The 17381-nt window shown below is 48.5% G+C and overlaps 1 protein-coding gene across 1 annotated transcript in view; it reads left to right on the forward strand.

The window, feature by feature from the left end:
- The window catches only part of Cpt1a (carnitine palmitoyltransferase 1A), an 85371-nt gene that overhangs the window by 26837 nt on the left and 41153 nt on the right, over positions 1–17381 (forward strand). Inside the window, exons 4-8 of the mRNA XM_045156738.1 lie at positions 3852–4023; positions 7360–7461; positions 12296–12433; positions 13965–14042; positions 15942–16049. Of these exons, the coding sequence (XP_045012673.1) occupies positions 3852–4023; positions 7360–7461; positions 12296–12433; positions 13965–14042; positions 15942–16049 (598 nt within the window). The remainder of the gene's footprint in view (positions 1–3851; positions 4024–7359; positions 7462–12295; positions 12434–13964; positions 14043–15941; positions 16050–17381) is intronic.

Here is a 17381-nt window from a genome sequence, read left to right on the forward strand (position 1 = left end):
CCCAAATGAACACTCACAGCTTGTGACTTGAGTTTGCCCCTGATGACTCAAGTGACCAGGCAGGGCTGGGCCCCAGTTTCTGGAGGTTGCTTTTCAGGAGGTCTTCACACCCTGTTCCCTGAGCAGAATACCTGGAAGAGGCTCACTGGTTCCTCAGTTCCATGCTGTTCTATGTCTTTGTAACCATCTGAAGGAGATTAAAAACCCCAGTGGTGGGCTGGAGAGATGGCTTAGCAGTTAAGCACTTGCCTGTGAAGCCTAAGGACCCTGGTTCAAGGCTCCATTTCCCAGGACCCATGTTAGCCAGATGCACAAGGGAGTGCACGCATCTAGAGTTCATTTGCCGTGGCTGGAGGTCCTGGCGCCCAATCTCTCTCTCTCTCTGTCTGCCTTTCTCTGTCTGTTGCTCTCAAATAAGTCAATGAAAATGAACAACAACAACAAAAAACATTCTTTTAAAAAAAAAAAAAACCCAGTGGTGGGACTGGAGAGGTGGCTTAGCAATTAAGGTGCTTCCGTGTGTAGCCTAAGGAGCCATGTTCAACTCCCCAGATCCCACATAAGCCAGACACACAAGGTGACGCATGCACAAGGTTGCACACATGTCTGAAGTTCAGTTATGGTGGCTGGAGGCCCTGGTGCGCCAGTTCTCTCTCTCTCTCTTTCTTCCTCTCTCTTTCTCTCTAGCTCTTATTCCCTCATTTAAAAAAAAAAAGTCCAGTTTGTTGGGCTTGCCTCAAAAATAAAAAAATAAATCCCAGTGGTGGGCTGGAGAGATGGCTTAGTGGTTAAGGCGCTTGCCTGTGAAGCCTAAGGACCCATATTCTACTCCCCAGATCCCACATAAGCCAGATGCACAAGGTGATGCATGTGTACAAAGTGGCGCACACAGCTGGAGTTTGATTGCAGTGGCTGGAGGCCCTGGCATGCCAATTCTCTCTTTCTCTCTCTCTCTCTTTCTCTCTCAATCTTGTCTCTCTCTCTCTCCCCCTGCCCCTCCTTCATAATTTTTTTTTTTTTTAAGTTCCAGGGGTTTTGACAGAAGTGTGTTTAGTCCTGATACCTGCCTGAGAAGCTGAGCAGGGACTGTGTCATTGCCGTTAGGAGAAGGCAGCTAGCAGACCTGGTCAGTCCAGGCTGGGCCTGGCCTTTCTTTCCATAGGCCCGAGAGCAGCAAGCACCCGTGCAGACAGGCTGCCCCTACTTGGCATTGCGTGGCGCTACGTGGTGTGCTGCGTGGTTAACAGACTTCTGCTCCATGCCGTATTGTGGGTTATCATCTCTCACACTGGAGTTCATGAAGACGTGTCCGCTATGAAAGCCCTGCTTAATCTGGGTCTTTATAAGATTTGTTTCTTTGTGCTGGATCTATTTTGGTAAACTGGGCCATCTCGGACCCAAATTTAGAAAGGCCAGGCTAAGGGTCAGTGTCTTCCAGATTCAAGGGCTGTTTCTGAAACTCTCTTCTTGGGTAGGATAGAGCTCTTGTGTCCCTGCCTGTTTGTTTGTTTTGCGGTGCTGGGGATTTGAACCCGGGGTCTTGTGCATACGAGCCAAGTGCTTTGCCATGGAACTGCCTGTGCCCCCTCGTGCAAGCCCTGAGTTTCTGCTTCCAGAGTGTGGTCATACATGCTGTGTGGGTTCATCTCTGAGTGCCTAACCAGAGTGCGTTCTGTCAAAGAAAGCTCTTGGCTGGCTAAGCTCATCTGTGTGTGTATAAAAGTCTGACGGGACTTGTTCATGTTTTTATACTAGTTTTTTTTTTTGTTGTTGTTGTTGGTTAGTTTTTCAAGGTAGGGTCTCACTCTAGCTCAGACTGACCTGGAATTCACTCTGTAGTCTCAAGGAGCCTTGAACGCACAGTGATCCTCCTACCTCTGCCTCCCAAGTGTTGGCATGTCCCACCATGCCCGGCTAACTGTAAAATTTCTTTGTGAACTGGGTATATCATACAAGTAGTTCTTAGAAACCCCAAATGTAAGTTTATCTAAAAGATAGCTTCTTATGTTCCCAAGTCCAAAATTGCCTATAGATGAGATTATTGGAAGACATCCTAGAGGTTCAAATTAAAGACTACCATAGAGCAGTAGATCTGATGGGCTATAGAAACATGTGTTTTGAAGCAGAAGTCTTTTATCTTGAAGACATCTTGTCTCGGTGTTATTCAGGTGTCATACAATGCTAAATTTCTAGTTTCATATCTGGAGTTGTTCTAGGTTATATATGCTATTGTTTTAATCATTTGAAGTACTTGCAGTTTTCATTTAATGAGTTTCTAAAACAACTAAAACAAATAACCACGTAAGAGTTCTTTGGGTGTTTTGTTTGTTTTTTTTTGTTTGTTTATTTGCAGTAGGGTCTCACTGTAACCCAGGCTGACCTGGAATTTACATTGTAGTCTCAGGATGGCCTTAAACTCATAGCAGTCCTCCTACCTCTGCTTCCCAAGTGCTGAAGTTAAAGGTATGGGCCATCACTCCCAACTTTTATGTTTTATTATGCTTTTTAAGTATTTTTATTCATTTATTTATTTGAGAGAGACACAGAGAGAGAGAGAATGGGCATACCAAGGCCTCCAGCCACTGCAAATGAACTCCAGACGCATGTGCCCCTTGTGTGTCTGGCTTATGTGGGTCCTGAGGAATCAAACCTAGATCCTTTGCCTTTATAGACAAGTGCTTTAACTGCTAAGCCATCTCCCCAGCCCCATTATTATTTTTTATTTATTTATTTATTTAAGAGAAAGAGAGGCAGATAGAGAAAGACAGAGAATGGGTGAACCAGGGCCTCCAGCCACTGCAAACAAACTCCAGATGCATGCACCACCTTGTGCTCTGGCTTACCTGGGTCCTAGGGAATTGAACCTGGGTCCTTGGCTTTGCGGGTGAGTGCCCTGACCACTAAGCAATCTCTCCAGCCCTGTTTGTTGTTGTTGTTGTTATTGTTGTTCTTGGGTTTTTTTTTTTTTTTTTTGGTCTTCCATGATCTTTGCTTCTACTTTGAAGTATTGTAAGTCTTCTGGTCACACAAGTTGCAGGTTTGTGTCAGTGGTATGTCTCCTCGACTTCAATCTTCTTCTTATTATTATTTACGAGATAGGGTCTCACTCCAGCTGAGACTGACCTGGAACTCACTCTGTAGCCCCAAACTGGCCTCAGACTCACAGTGATCCTCTTACCTTTGTCTCCCAAGTGCTGGGAGTAAAAACGTGCACCCCCACACCCAGCTTGACGTCAATCTTTTTGAGTTGCTATGATCTCATTTTACTTATTTGTGTGTGTGTGTGTGTGTGTGTATGCATGCACAGGGGAATTGAGTCCTGGCCAGGAGGCTTTGCAACAAGTACCTTTAACCACTGTGTCATCTCTCCAGCTCCCCCCCCACCCCCCACCAACAGTGTTCCACTTCAGGTAGGCGACTGCCACATAGCAGCCCCTCTGCCATTCCCGGATCCTGGGTAAAGTTAGTGTGTTTGGCCAGCTTGTGAACTACTTCACCTTGCTTCTTTTAGTAGATGGGGGCTTCACCCTGTTGCCAATACTTAATCTGCCACTCCCGCCTTCACAAGCCCCTCTGGCCTCCTTCCCCGGAGCAGGACCGGAGGGCAGCCACCCGCCACCACACCTAGCCAAGCCTGGTTCATTGTGGGGCGGCAGAACGCGCGAGCCCTGGGACAGTGGGGTCCCAGGATTGGCTTGTTTTGCGGTAGGCCGGGCTCAGATTCACACCGTGGCACCTCATTTCTGGAGAGTGCTTCGCCCCCACGGCCTGCAGCATCTCGGCAGTTGTTGCTGCGGCTGCCCCCTCTCCTGCTGACGCGTTGACAGCTTGTGCCGGGCCTGTCCCCGCAGGGGCCGCATGACGAGCCAGACGAAGAACCTCGTGAGCGGCATCCTCTTTGGCACGGGCCTCTGGGTGGTGCTCATCGTCTCCATGCGCTACACCCTGAAGGTGCTGCTGTCCCACCACAGCTGGATATTCGCGGAGCACGGCAAAATGAGCCGCAGCACCAGGATCTGGATGGTAACCGATGCGCTCGCCTGGGGGCCCTGCTGTGTGTTGGCATCACTTGTTAGAGAGGGACCCACTTGAGACCTTTCCTCCTTTGCCCCTTGGCATGTGGCCTGGTTGCAGTCTTTTGTTGCCAGAGAGCTCTGCCTCGTAAGGCATGTGTGGGGCTAAGGGAAGTTTCACTAACGGTGTCTGGGGATATAGGTCGGTGGTAGGGTACTTCCCTGGCATGCTCTAGGCCACTGGGTTCCAGCCCCAGTGCCGTCGAGTTGTTGGGGAGGATGGGTGACTAATGGTGGCAGAGAGCTCTGCTGTCCCCGTCCTGCTCAGTTTGTAGCTCAAGCTGGATGACAGGTATCAGTGCCACCCACCAGGTCTTCAAAGGCTTTCAGTCACCTCACAGTCAGGCTCTCGATGAATTCCGTAGCTGAGCAGGACACTGAATTGCCCGACTCATTCTACCTTCCAGCATAGACCCCAGGTCAGCATGGCCCTGAACCCAAGAGCTCCTTAAGTTAGATATGGTTAACATAGAGGTTGGTCCATACTTAACTAGTTATGTCATTTTGTTTGTTTGTTTGTTTATTTAAAATATTTTGTTGTTATTTATTTATCTGAGAGAAAGAGGCAGAGAAAGAGAGAGATAAAGAATGAGAATGGGGGCTGGAGAGATGTCTTAGCGGTTAAGCGCTTGCCTGTGAAGCCTGAGGACCCCAGTTCAAGGCTCGATTCCCCAGGACCCACGTTAGCCAGAAGCACAAGGGAGCACACGCGTCTGGAGTTCGTTTGCAGTGGCTGGAGGCCCTGGCACGCCCATTCTCTCTCTGTCTCCCTCTTTCTCTCTCTGTCTGTTGCTCTCAAATAAATAAATAAAAGTAATTTAAAAGAAAAGAATGAGAATGGGTGCGCCAGGGCCTCCAGCCACTGCAAATGAACTCCAGATGCATGTGTCACCTTGTGCATGCATCTGGCTTACATAGGTCCTGGGGAATCAAACCTGGGTCCTTTAGCTTTGCAGGCAAGTGCCTTAACGGCTAAGCCATCTCTCCAGCCCTATTTATTTATTTTTATTTTTGAGGGAGGGTCACATGTAGCTGAGGCTAGCCTTGAACTTCTGACTTTCCTTCCTCCACCTTCTAAATTCAGGTATTAAAGGTGTGCACCATTTTGTCCAGCTTATTCAGTGCTGAGGATCAAACTCAGGGCTTCCTGCATGGTGGGCAGGTACTCTACCAACTGAGCCACATCCTCAGCCCCAACTAGTTTTTCATGTGTGCACGCGCACATGCGCACATGTGTGTATGGAGAGCGCGGACAAACCAGGTTTCCTTGCCACTGAAAACGAGCTCTAGGCATATGCATTGCATTATGCATCTGGCTTTATATGGGTACTAGGGAACTGAACCCAGGCCAGCAGGCTTTATAAGTAAGTCATTTAACTGCTGAGCCATCTCCCTGGCCAATTTTTATTGTTGTTTTGAGGCACGGTCTCAGTGTGGCCCAGGATGACCTGGAACTCACTCTGTAGCCCATGCTGTCCTCAAACTCATGACGTTGCTCCTACTTCAGCTTCCGGAATGCTAGGATTTCAGGTGTGAGCAATCACATTTGGCTTCCATTTACTTTTTTTTCCTTTTTCTTTTTTCTTTATTCTTGTTCTTTTTTTCTGAAAAAGTGGCTGTGCAAGGTGAGACTCAGTCTGTGGCCTCTGTCTTTGGAACTCTGTCCCCCAGCTGCCCATGTGACCTACATATGCACACCTGCCCACGTGCCATGAGTCTCCACTGCCATCAGCCTTGCTGAGTCTTAGGTGCTATTATGAACAGGTACTTTGTGAACCTAAGTTTTAGAAATGATTTAATGAATTTTGCCCTGGTGAGATTTTCGTTAAAGCAAGTCTGTTCCAGGGCTGCTTCTCAGGTTTTTTTTTTAAAGATTTTATTTTTATTTATTTATTTATTAGAGACACAGAGAGGGAGGGAGGGAGAGAGTGTGTGTGAGAATGGGCATGCCAGGGCCTCTAGCCACTGCAAACATAACTCCAGATGCATGTGCCACCTTGTGCATCGTGCTTACGTGGGACCTGGAGAATTGAACCTGAGTCCTTAGGCTTCACAGGCATGTGCCTTAACTGCTAAGCCATCTGTCCAGCCCTCAGGTTTTGTTTTTGTTTTTTAAGGTAGGATCTCACTCCAGCCCAGGAATTCACTGTGTGGTCTCATGGTGGCCTTGAACTCACAGCAACCCTATCTTGGCCTCCCGAGTACTGGGATTAAAGGTGTGCACCACCACACTGGGCCTTCCTTCTAAGTTTTATTAGTGAGGGTGAAACAAGTGTGTCAGTTTGGCCTTGCTCGTGTGGACCTACAGGCTGGCCACCTGTGTTCTGCTCACTTGCCACATGTAGCTACAGCTATAAGCTGGTCCTGCTGCCCCAGACCTTCGGGGGGGGGGCACCTTGGTACCCACTGCACACCCCTGGGCTCCATTTTTCCCCTAAACCAATGTTTTGTTTTTACCAGTGAGTGTTCTGATGTCCACAGCAACAGGATATATATATATATTTTTTTGAAATAGGGTCTCACTCTAGCTCAGGCTGACCTGGAATTCACTGTGTATTCTCAGGGTGGCTTCGAACTCTCGGCGATCCTCCTACCTCTGCCTCCCGAGTGCTGGGATTAAAGGCGTGCGCCACCACGCCCGGCTCAGCAGCAGGATTTAATGTCTAGATGAGATGGTGGTGATTCCACATTAAATGGTTAAACGAGATTCCCTAGGATGACCTTTGTGGCTGGTATTGACCTGTGTCCCAATGCTCCTGAACAGGGGAGCCCACCCACACCTGAATGTGGAGGCACCTTTGTTTCGGTAGCATGAGACAGCAGCTCTCCTATGCCAGGCCCCCAACCCTGCAGCGAGATGTGGGAGGTGATCATCTCTTCACATGGCTTAATGTGGTGGGAGGAATGGCTCGAGGGCCTGGCACGACAGCTGGCCTTACTCCCTGCACCCAGAGCCCTAACCAACCCCAAACCGAGGGCTGGCAGCGGGCGAAGGTGCTGAGCACCTGTGTGCAGAAGTACTGTCAGCGTGGGCTGTCTTAGACCCAGGGCTCCTAGCCGGGGAGGACACTGGGTCGCTCTCCATCTCAAAGCCTCTCAGCCTTGAATTTTATTCAGCCCTGGTTTTATTAGGTTTCTATGTTGATTTGCCAAGGCCCGAGGGTGTACAGTGGAGGATGGATGCGTAGAACCCATAAAAAGTCAGCAGTTGCCTGTAGGTGCGGATGAACTCTGGTCTGCCTCTGTGAAGATGCCTCCTTTTTGAAAACGTGACTTGTTTCCTCAGGCTATGGTCAAAGTCTTCTCGGGCCGAAGACCCATGTTGTACAGCTTCCAGACCTCCCTGCCTCGCCTGCCTGTCCCCGCCGTCAAAGACACTGTGAGCAGGGTAGGTATGATTCAACCTCACTGAGATCTTGGCGTCCTTGGGTTCAGGATTTGTGACTAATTTTGACTGTAAATTATAGTCCTGACCCCTAATTAGTGCTCGGCAGTGTGTTTTATGGGGTGAGAATTTTTTTTCCTTAGGATTTTTGTTTTGTTTTGTTTTGTTTTTGAGGTAGGGTCTCACTGTAGGTCAGGCTGACCTGGAACTTCCTATGTAGTCTCAGGGTGGCCTCGAACTCACGGCAATCCTCCTACCTCTGCCTCCCGAGTGCTGGGATTAAAGGCGTGCGCCACCACGCCCGGCTTCCTTAGGATTTTTATTTGTGTGCATGTGTGGATGTCAGAGGACGACTTGGAGGTGTGTGTGCGCTCTACCTTTAAGACAGGGTCTCTTGTGCCGCACACAAACTGTCAAGACTGCAGCAGAACATGAGACTAGATGGTCTGTGGCTTCAGATTGCCCTGGCTCAGCCTCCCATGGTCGTAGGAGCGTTTGAGGTCACAGATACAGGTGCCACTTTGCATCCAGCTTTATGTGGATGCTGGGAATTGAACCCAGGCCAGCAGTCTTTGCAAGCAGTGCCTTTAACTTCTTTTTGAATATTTTATTATTTATTTCTTTGACAGAGAAAGAGGGAGAGAGAGGAAGAGAGAGAGAGAGAGAATGGGCGCGCCAGGGCCTCCAGCCACTGCAAATGAACTCCAGATGCATGCGCCCCCGTGTGCATCTGGCTAACGTGGGTCCTGGGGAATCAAACCAGGGTCCTTTGGCTTTGCAGGCAAATGCCTTAACCGCTAAGCCATCACTCTAGCCCTTTTATTTTATTTTTATTTATTTATTTATTTGAGAGAGAGAAAGAGAGGCCCTTAACTTCTGAGTCATTTTCCTAGCCACTGTAATGTTTTTTTTCTTCCAGTGTCTTACACATACTAGGTGAGCATTCTTCCACTGAGCTGTATCCCCAGCCCTTGTTCAATTGTGTGTGTATGTATGTGTGCACACGTGTACGTGTGTGTGTATGTGTATGTGTGCATGCACGCACATAGAAGCACGTAACTCCTGTGCTTGCGGAGGCCAAAAGAGGGCCTTATGGTGTCGTCCTCCATCTCTCTTCCTCCTTGCCTCCTCGAGACACAGCCTGTCACTAAACCTGGGGTTGAGCTTGCTGCTGCTTGGTTACAGTGGCTGACCAGTGAGCCCAGCAATCTTCCTGTTCTAATATTACTGCATCTTAAAGGTGTTTTTTTTTTTTTTAAGACATTCCTATTTTAGAGCTAGGGAGATAGATGGCTCAATGTTTAAAGATGCTTGCAGGTAAGGCCTGCCAGCCCAGGTTCGATTCCCCAGTACCCATGTAAAGCCAGATGCACAAAGTGACACATGCATTTGGAGTTTGTTTCCAATGGCAAGAGGCCCTAGGTTGCCCATAATGTCCATGTGTCTGTCCGTCTGACTCTCTCAAATAAATAAGTAATTTTTAAAAAGGTGTTGTATTTCATAGGCAAGCAGTTTTGTCAAGGTGTAGTTCACATGTAATATAGCTCCCTCACTTAATGTTTTCAGTTTAGTAGTTTGTGAGTGTATTCTGTTATTGTTTTAAATTGTGGCGGACACATTCATAACACTAGAGCTATCATTAAGGAATCACTGTACTACACTCATAACACTAGAGTTATCATTAAGAAATCACTGTATTGTGGGCTGGAGAGATAGCTTAGCAGTTAAGGCATTTGCCTGCAAAGCCAAAGGATCCCTGTTCAATTCCCCAGGACCCACATAAGCCCGATGCATAAGGAGGCGCATGCATCTGGAGTTCGTTTACAGTGGCTGGAGGCCCTGGCGCGCCCATTCTCTCTCTCTCTTTCTCACTCTCTGCCTCTTTCTCTCTCAAATAAATAAATAAAATATATTTTTAAAAAATCATTGTATTAATCATTCTCAAGAGGAAGCTCAGTGGCATTACTTAATTTACAATATTGTGTATTGTCAACATTTCTTTTTCCTGGCCTCAAGCAGAATTCGTAACCATCAGGCCATAGCTGTTCCTCTCCCTCCCCGGGCCCTGCTCACCTCTGCTCCACTTTCTGTCTCCAAGGCTTGTCTACTCAGGACATTTCCATGAATGGAGTTATGTAATATGTGAGTTCTTGAGTTTTTGCCCTGAGCAAATTTTTTGCTTGCTTGTTTTGGTGTGGTTTTTGAGACAGAGTCTCAAGATATATCCTAGGCTGCCCTTGAATTTGGTAATCCTCTTATCTCAACTTCCCAAATGCTGGGATTGCAAGCATGCACCACCATGCCCAGCTTCTGAACACCCTGCTTCGTGTCCATTCATGTTGTGGTAAAGATGTCTTTGTTCTCTTTGTAGCTGATAATACTCCCTCATATGGATGGACCTAGCCTGTCTGTCCATCTTGCTGTACACTTAAGCTATGTTTTTAATTTTTTTTTTATTTTTATTTATTTGAGAGTGACAGAGAACGAGGGGGGAGAGAGAGAATGGGCGTGCCAGGACCTCCAGCCACTGTAAATGAACTCCAGACATGTGTGTCCCCTTGTGCATCTGGCTAACGTGGGTCCTGGGGAACCGAGCCTTGAACCGGGGTCCTTAGGCTTCACAGGCAAGCGCTTATCCGCTAAGCCAGCTCTCCAGCTCCACTTCTTTTTTTTTTCTTTGTCCCACTGTCTACTACTACTTTTGGGGGGGTAGGTGCACAGGTTCGGGGTTGGATGTCCCACAGTAGGGGCAGGGCATAACTCTGTGTTGAGCCTGTTTAGCAACTGCCAGGCTATCAAACAGCTACACTGCCACCAGCGGTGTGTGGGAGCTCCAGGGTTTTCACACCTTCTGCTCCGTTTTCAGAACTATACGCAGAAGACTTTCTAGGCTTGAGAGTTTGAATCCACAACTAACAACTTAGTCCCTGGGTCCTGGGTTGGTTCTTTCCCAGTTCTGTCCTCCCAGGTGGTGGCTAATGAGACACGCCCCCCCCCCTGCAGGGCAGGGCATGAGTGCACACTAAGCAATGGAGCATTTGCCTGTCCAGGGCATCAAGCACAGTGTTGCAAATCCCCTTTCTACTTTCACGGCTTTTAGAGACACACAGACGGGGAGGGAGAATTGGCGTGCCAGGGCCTCAGCCACTGAAATCGAACTTCACATGCTTGTGCCACCTAGTGGGCATGAGCAACCTTGTGCTTGCCTTACCTTAGTGCATCTGGCTTATATGGGATCTGAAGAGTCAAACTTGGGTCCTTAGGCTTCACAGGCAAGCACCTTAACCGCTAAGTCATCTCCCCAGATGATCTTTTATTTTTTTTAATTAATTAATTATTTTTATTTTGTTTTGTTTTGTTTTTCGAGGTAGGGTCTCACTCTGGTCCAGGCTGACCTGGAATTAACTATGGAGTCTCAGGGTGGCCTCAAACTCATGGCGATCTTCCTACCTCTGCCTCCTGAGTGCTGAGATTAAAAGCGTGCGCCACCATGCCCGGCAAGACCATCTTGTTTTTTAAAAACATGTTTTTCTGAGAGAGAGAGAGAGGGAGGGAGGGAGGGAGGGAGGGAGGGAGGAGAATGGGCACACCGGGGCCTCCTCCTAGCCACTGCAAATGAACACCAGGTGCATGTGCCACCTTGTACCTCTTGCTTATATGGGTACTGGGAAATCAAACCTGGTCCTTAGGCTTTACAGGCAAGTGCCTTAGCCGCTAAGCCATCTCTCCAGCCCCTCATGTCCCTGTGTGTGTGTGTGTGTGTGTGTGTGAGATGCACTGAATTAAATCGGGCCTGCTTGCATGAGCATGGGCGGGGAGTGTTGACTAGATCACGGACAACTCACCAGTGGCTGGCCGCACCACTGACAAGCATGACTGCCCCTCCCCCAGCAGCCGTCAACTGCCAGTAGCTTCTCTGGGAAGAGTGCGCTCTCACGAGCCTCTCCCCATCCATGATGGAAAGGTGATGGGCTCAGTCTTGTGCAGGAAACCACAGCTGCTGTGAGCTCATGAGTGTAATGGCCGTGTCATGTCCAGAAGACAGCATGCCAGTATGCTCCTCCCCATCCTCCAGATCTTACTGTCTTTGCTTTCTGGCCTCTCTTCCACAACGCTGCCTGCACCCTGGAAGACCTAACACAGATGTCTTGCTGAGGGCTGAGCATGCATCAAGTCAGTTGATCTCAACACTTTGGCCAGCTGTATTCTCTGAATTAAATAAACTTTGCCTACTGAGAAAAAAGAACCTTCTGTGATCCAGGCTGGGAGCCCTGCTAATCTACGAGCATCAGCTTAAATATTTAGAAGGCTAGGGTTTGGGGCACTTTGCACATCAATAAAGGATCAGACAATGTTGATGGGCTGGAGGGATAGCTTAACAGTTAAGGTGCTTGCCTGTGAAGCCTAAGGACCCATGTTTGTTTGACTCCCCAAATTTCACGTAAGCCTGATGTACAAGGTGACACACGCACAAGGTCGTATGTGCACACAAGATGGCACGTACATCTGGAGTCTAATTGCAGTGGCTGGAGGCCCAGATGTACCAACGCTGTCTCTTTCATAAGAAGAGACATGTTAAAAAAAAAAAAAAAAAGACATGTACTTTCTCAGAGACATTGCAGAATCAAGGAAAAAAAGAAAAGTTGAATTGTTCAATCATCATTCCCCTAAAACATTGTTCAGCCTCGAGGGAGTTGATTGTTTTCCAGGCTGGGAAGACCAACATGGAGAAGGGTTGCCAGCCTTTCAACGTGCTCTGTCTTTTCTGAGGTGCGGCAGAAGTTTCCAGTGGGCTTGGGTAAACACGTTTAACTTGCCCGATGTTTTCTTGCCCCAGTATCTGGAATCTGTGAGGCCCCTCATGAAGGAGGAAGACTTTAAACGGATGACAGCACTTGCCCAAGATTTTGCTGTCAACCTCGGACCAAAATTGCAGTGGTATTTGAAGTTAAAATCCTGGTGGGCCACAAATTATGTAAGTATCAATGCATATATAACCTTTTTTTCAGTGTGTGTGTATGTGCATGTGTTTATATGCATGTGCACATGTGTACAGGTAGAAGCCAGATGACAACCTCTGCTGTTGTTTCTTGGGTGCTGCTCACTTTTCTTTTCAAGGTAGGGTCCCACTGTAGCCCAGGCTGACCTAGAATTCACAGTGTAGTCTCAGGGTGGCCTCGAACTCATGGCAATACTCCTGCCTCTACCTCCTGAGCGTTGGAATTAAAGGCATGCGCCACCATGCCCAGCTTAAATTTTTATTTTTATTTTATTTGAGAGAGAGAGAGAGAGAATTGGTATACCAGGGCCTCAGCCATTGCAATCAAACTCCAGATGCTTCTGCCACCTAGTGGGCATATGCAACCTTGCACTTGCCTAATCTTTGTCTGGCTTATGTGGGATCTGGAGAGTCAAACACAGGTCCTTAAGCTTCATAGGCAAGCACCTTAAATGCTAAGCCATCTCTTCAGCCCCACTTTTTCTTTGGTCTTTTACTGGAGAACTCACCAATTAGGCTAGATTAGATAGCCAGTGAACCCCAGGGTTCCTCTTGTTTTTGCCTCCCCAGTGCTGGGATTACAGTCATGCACCATCACATCTTGCATTTCTGTATGAGTTTTGGGGACTGGGATCATGCTTGCAAGGCATATACTTTACTGATTGAGCCATTTCTTAAGCCTCCATGTAAAACTTATCTAGATAGCTGGGTATGGTGGCGCACGCCTTTAATCCCAGCACTTGGGAGGCAGAGGTAGGATTGCTGAGAGTTCGAGGCCACCCTGAGACTACATAGTGAATTCCAGGTCAGCCTTGGCTAGAGTGAGACCCTACCTCGGGAAAAAAAAAAAAAAAAAAAAAAAACTTGTCTAGATGAAGGCTTCTATATGACAATATCCAGTTTAGGTATAAAGGGCTTACTTAGCTGGAACTTTAGTTGACACCAGTCACATCCACCCTTGAGGACCCTGGTACACATGTGATGAAGGTGTTTCCTGACTGCACAGGGTTCCTCAGAGCCTTTACCTCCCGCTCCCCCCCCCACACAGGGCTGCTTTGCATATGAGCCTCTTAGTCTTCTAACTAGAAGGTTGCTATGAGCTGTTTGGTGTCTGCAGCAGGCTGCCCCCACCACCTGCCCCTCCCTCTCTGGTACCTTTCGCAGCCAAGAACATTGTCTCTGGGCTTGATGGCCAGGGTTTGGATGCTACTGATGGTGGCAAGAGACTGAAGCAGAGGCCAGACAAGCTTCCGCATGTAGTTTGGAGAGGGGCAAGAGGGGATGTGGCATTGTGAAACAGAGGAGGAGCCCCGGTTTAAGGAACAGCTTCCATGGAAGTGATTAGGAGTTGAAAAATGACCAAGAGTGAGCCTGATGTGGCGGCACTCGCCTGTAACCCCCATGAGATGCTGGAGTCTGCCAGAAAGCACTGCGCGCTCCTGAGCCTGGTCCCGGGCGCTGCGCACGCAGCTCCTGCTGAATCTGTCTTGTCTTGTTTGGTCTGTAGGTGAGCGACTGGTGGGAAGAATATATCTACCTGCGGGGCCGTGGGCCCCTTATGGTCAACAGCAACTACTATGCCATGGTGAGTTCCCCTCTGCGCCTCCTGCAGCTAAGGGACCATAGAGTGGCTTGTTCTCCCCAATTGAGTGCACCCTGGGGACCCTGCTGGCTGCCTTGGAAAGCTCAGGGGCTGGATTCCCAGTTCCTTTGCTCCCATTTCACTTCTCGAGGATCATACCATGGGGCCACAGGGGCCATCTCCACGGGCGGCTGGTTGCTCCTGGGACTGGCCTGTGCAGACAAGATTGCATTGCAAAAGTACATTCATGGCAAGCAGGACTTCCATGTCTAGATGCCAGAAAGCTGTACTTGAGTCTTTTGGTTCAGAAAGACAGAGAGAATATGTGTGTGTGTGTGTGTGTGTGTGTGTGTGTGTGTGTGTGTGTGTGTGTCTTTCCTGTCTTAGAGAGAGAAAGAGAGGTGTGCATGTGCAGATGTGCACACACAGGAGGCTGGAGGAAGTCATCGGGTGTCCTCCTCTTGCTCTTCCACCAAGACAGAATCTCTCACTGAACCTGGGTCTCGCCATTTTTCAGTGAGACTGGCTGACCTCTTGTCCCTTCCTACTCAGAACCGGAGTTATAGGTGTATACAGCCATGCATAGCTTTATTTGCTTATCATTTATTTATTTATAAGCAGAGAGAGAGAAAGGAGAGACAGAGAGAAGGAGAATGGGTGCACCAGGGCCTGCAGATGCTGTAAACAAACTCCAGATGCATACGCCACCTTGTGCATCTGGCTTTACATGGGTACTGGGGAATCAAACTCACATCATTAGGCTTTGCAGGCAAGCATGTTAACCACTGAGCAATCTCTCCAGTCCTCTTGCATGTCTTTTGAGACAAGGGTCTCACCTTGTAGCGCAAGTTGATCTTGAACTTGTGATTCTTCTGCCTCAGCCTCCTGAGAGCAGGGTTTACATGGGTGTGCCACCACACTTGGCTTTTTCCTGGGCCTTTTCCCCAGCTGAAGGAAATGAGGGATTTCAAAGTGTGTCTACTCACTTGTTGCAGGCATGGCTGTATATAAGGGGCTGCTCTGACCTTTGGTTCCACTTACCTAGGTTCTCCCTGCTTTCCTTCCTGTGCACTTAAACTGAGATGTTTGGGAGCAAAACAGTTGCATCTCAATAGCCCAAGAATAGTCAGGTACTTCATTCTCACAAAGCATTAAGAAAATAACACTTCCCAAGTGTGGGAAAACTACATAGTACAGCTGGACAGTGGTGTAGACCTATAATCCCAGAACGTGGGAGGCTGAAGCCAGAGAACCATATGAATTGTGGGGCGGCCTAGGCTGTAGGGTGAGACCCTGCTTCAGGACAAAACAGACTGGAGAGATGGCTCAAGGCTGACCACTGGAACCCACCGACCCTAAAATTGCACACATCTCTAATCCCTGTGCCCCTGCAGCAATGAGAATTGGAGCGAGGAGAATTCCAAAACTGGTCTGGCATGCGCAGCCACCGACAGGAGAGGAGATCCTATCTCAGAGTGGAAGGAGAGGACTGACGTACCAAGAACGTCCTCTGATCTCCACGCGTGTATGGTGACACATGCACAGCCATAAATACACACCCACAAAACAGTAAAAATAGGCGCTGGAGAGATGTCTTAACGGTTAGGGCGTTACTCTGCAAAGCCAAAGGATCTTGGTTCAATTCTCCAGGACCCACGTAAGCCAGATGCACAAGGGGGCGCACGCGTCTGGAGTTCGTTTGCAGTGGCTGGAGGTCCTGGTGCGCCCATTCGCTCTCTCTTCCTCTTTCTAAATAGATACATAAGATATTTTTTAAAATGGTAAAAATAACAACATACATAGCAGGTGGGATTGAATTGAGCCCGTGGGCCTGCTTTGGCAGTGTGGAGGTTCCGTGCGTGGCCAGCGTTCCCCCCCTACCAGCGTTCTCTCTGCTTCCAGGAGATGCTCTATCTCACCCCGACTCACATTCAGGCAGCGCGAGCCGGCAACACCATCCACGCCATCCTGCTGTACAGGCGCAAGCTGGACCGCGAGGAGATCAAACCGGTATGCAAGCTGCTCTTGCAGAGATTCTTTTTGTTTTGTTTTTTTGAGGTAGGGTCTTGCTCTAGCCCAGGTTGAACTGGAATTCACTGTGTTGTCTCAGGGTGGATCTCAAACTCATGGCGATCCTCCTACCTCTGCCTCCTGAGTGTTGGGAGAAATTCTTTTTTTGAGGGGGGACGTTTCAAGGGTAGGGGTCTCACTCTAATCCAGGCCGACCTGGAATTCACTGTGTAGTCTCAGGGTGGCCTCAAACTCATGGTGATCCTCCTACTTCTGCCTCCCGAGTGCTGGGATTAAAGGCATGTGCCACCGCACCTGGCTATGTTTTATTATTTTTAAAAATCTTTTTGGGCGGGAGAGATGGCTTAGCAGTTAAGCGCTTGCCTGTGAAGCCTAAGGACCCCAGTTTGAGGCTCAATTCCCCAGGACCCATGTTAGCCAGATGCACAAGGGGGTGCATGCATCTGGAGTTCTTTTGCAGTAGCTGGAGGCCCTGGCGCACCCATTCTCTCTATCTCTCTCTTTATGTGCCTCTTTCACTTTCTCTCTCTCTCTGTCACTCTCAAATAAATAAACAAAAATGAACAAAAATATTAAAAAATATTTTCATTTACTTGAGAGACAGACAGATAGACAGAAAGGTAGAGTATGAGTTCACCAGAGCCTCTTGCCTTTGAAATGAACTCCAAATGCATGTACCACATTGTGCATCTGGCTTTAGGTAGGTACTGGGGAATCAAGTCTGGTTGGTAGGCTTTGCAGGCAAGTGCCTTTAACCAAGGGGCCATCTCCCCAGCCCAAAACTTATTTTTAAATAGAGCTGGCTATGGTGGCACACACTCATCCCATCACTGGGGAGGTGGAAGCAGGCTGACCTGAAACTCAGGCTGGCCTTGAACTTGCAGCAATCCTCCTACCTCTGCCTCCTGAATGCTGGCAATAAAGATGTGTGCCACCACACCCACATGGGGAGGCCTTGAATTTTTTTTTTAATTTTTATTTGTTAAATTTTTATTTATTTATTTATTTGAGAGCGACAGACTCAGAGAGAAAGACAGATAGAGGGAGAGAGAGAATGGGCGCACCAGGGCTTCCAGCCACTGCAAACGAACTCCAGACGCATGCGCCCCCTTGTGCATCTGGCTAACGTGGGACCTGGGGAACCGAGCCTCGAACCGGGGTCCTTAGGCTTCACAGGCCAGCGCTTAACCGCTAAGCCATCTCTCCAGCCCAAGGCCTTGAATTTTTGATCCTCCTGGCCTGGCTTCCAGAGTAGCTGAGATGACAGGCCTGCACCACCATACCCTCTTGAGTGGTTTTAAAGAAAGCAGT

Source organism: Jaculus jaculus, chromosome 1 (assembly GCF_020740685.1).
Source record: "Jaculus jaculus isolate mJacJac1 chromosome 1, mJacJac1.mat.Y.cur, whole genome shotgun sequence".
NCBI lineage: Eukaryota > Metazoa > Chordata > Mammalia > Rodentia > Dipodidae > Jaculus > Jaculus jaculus.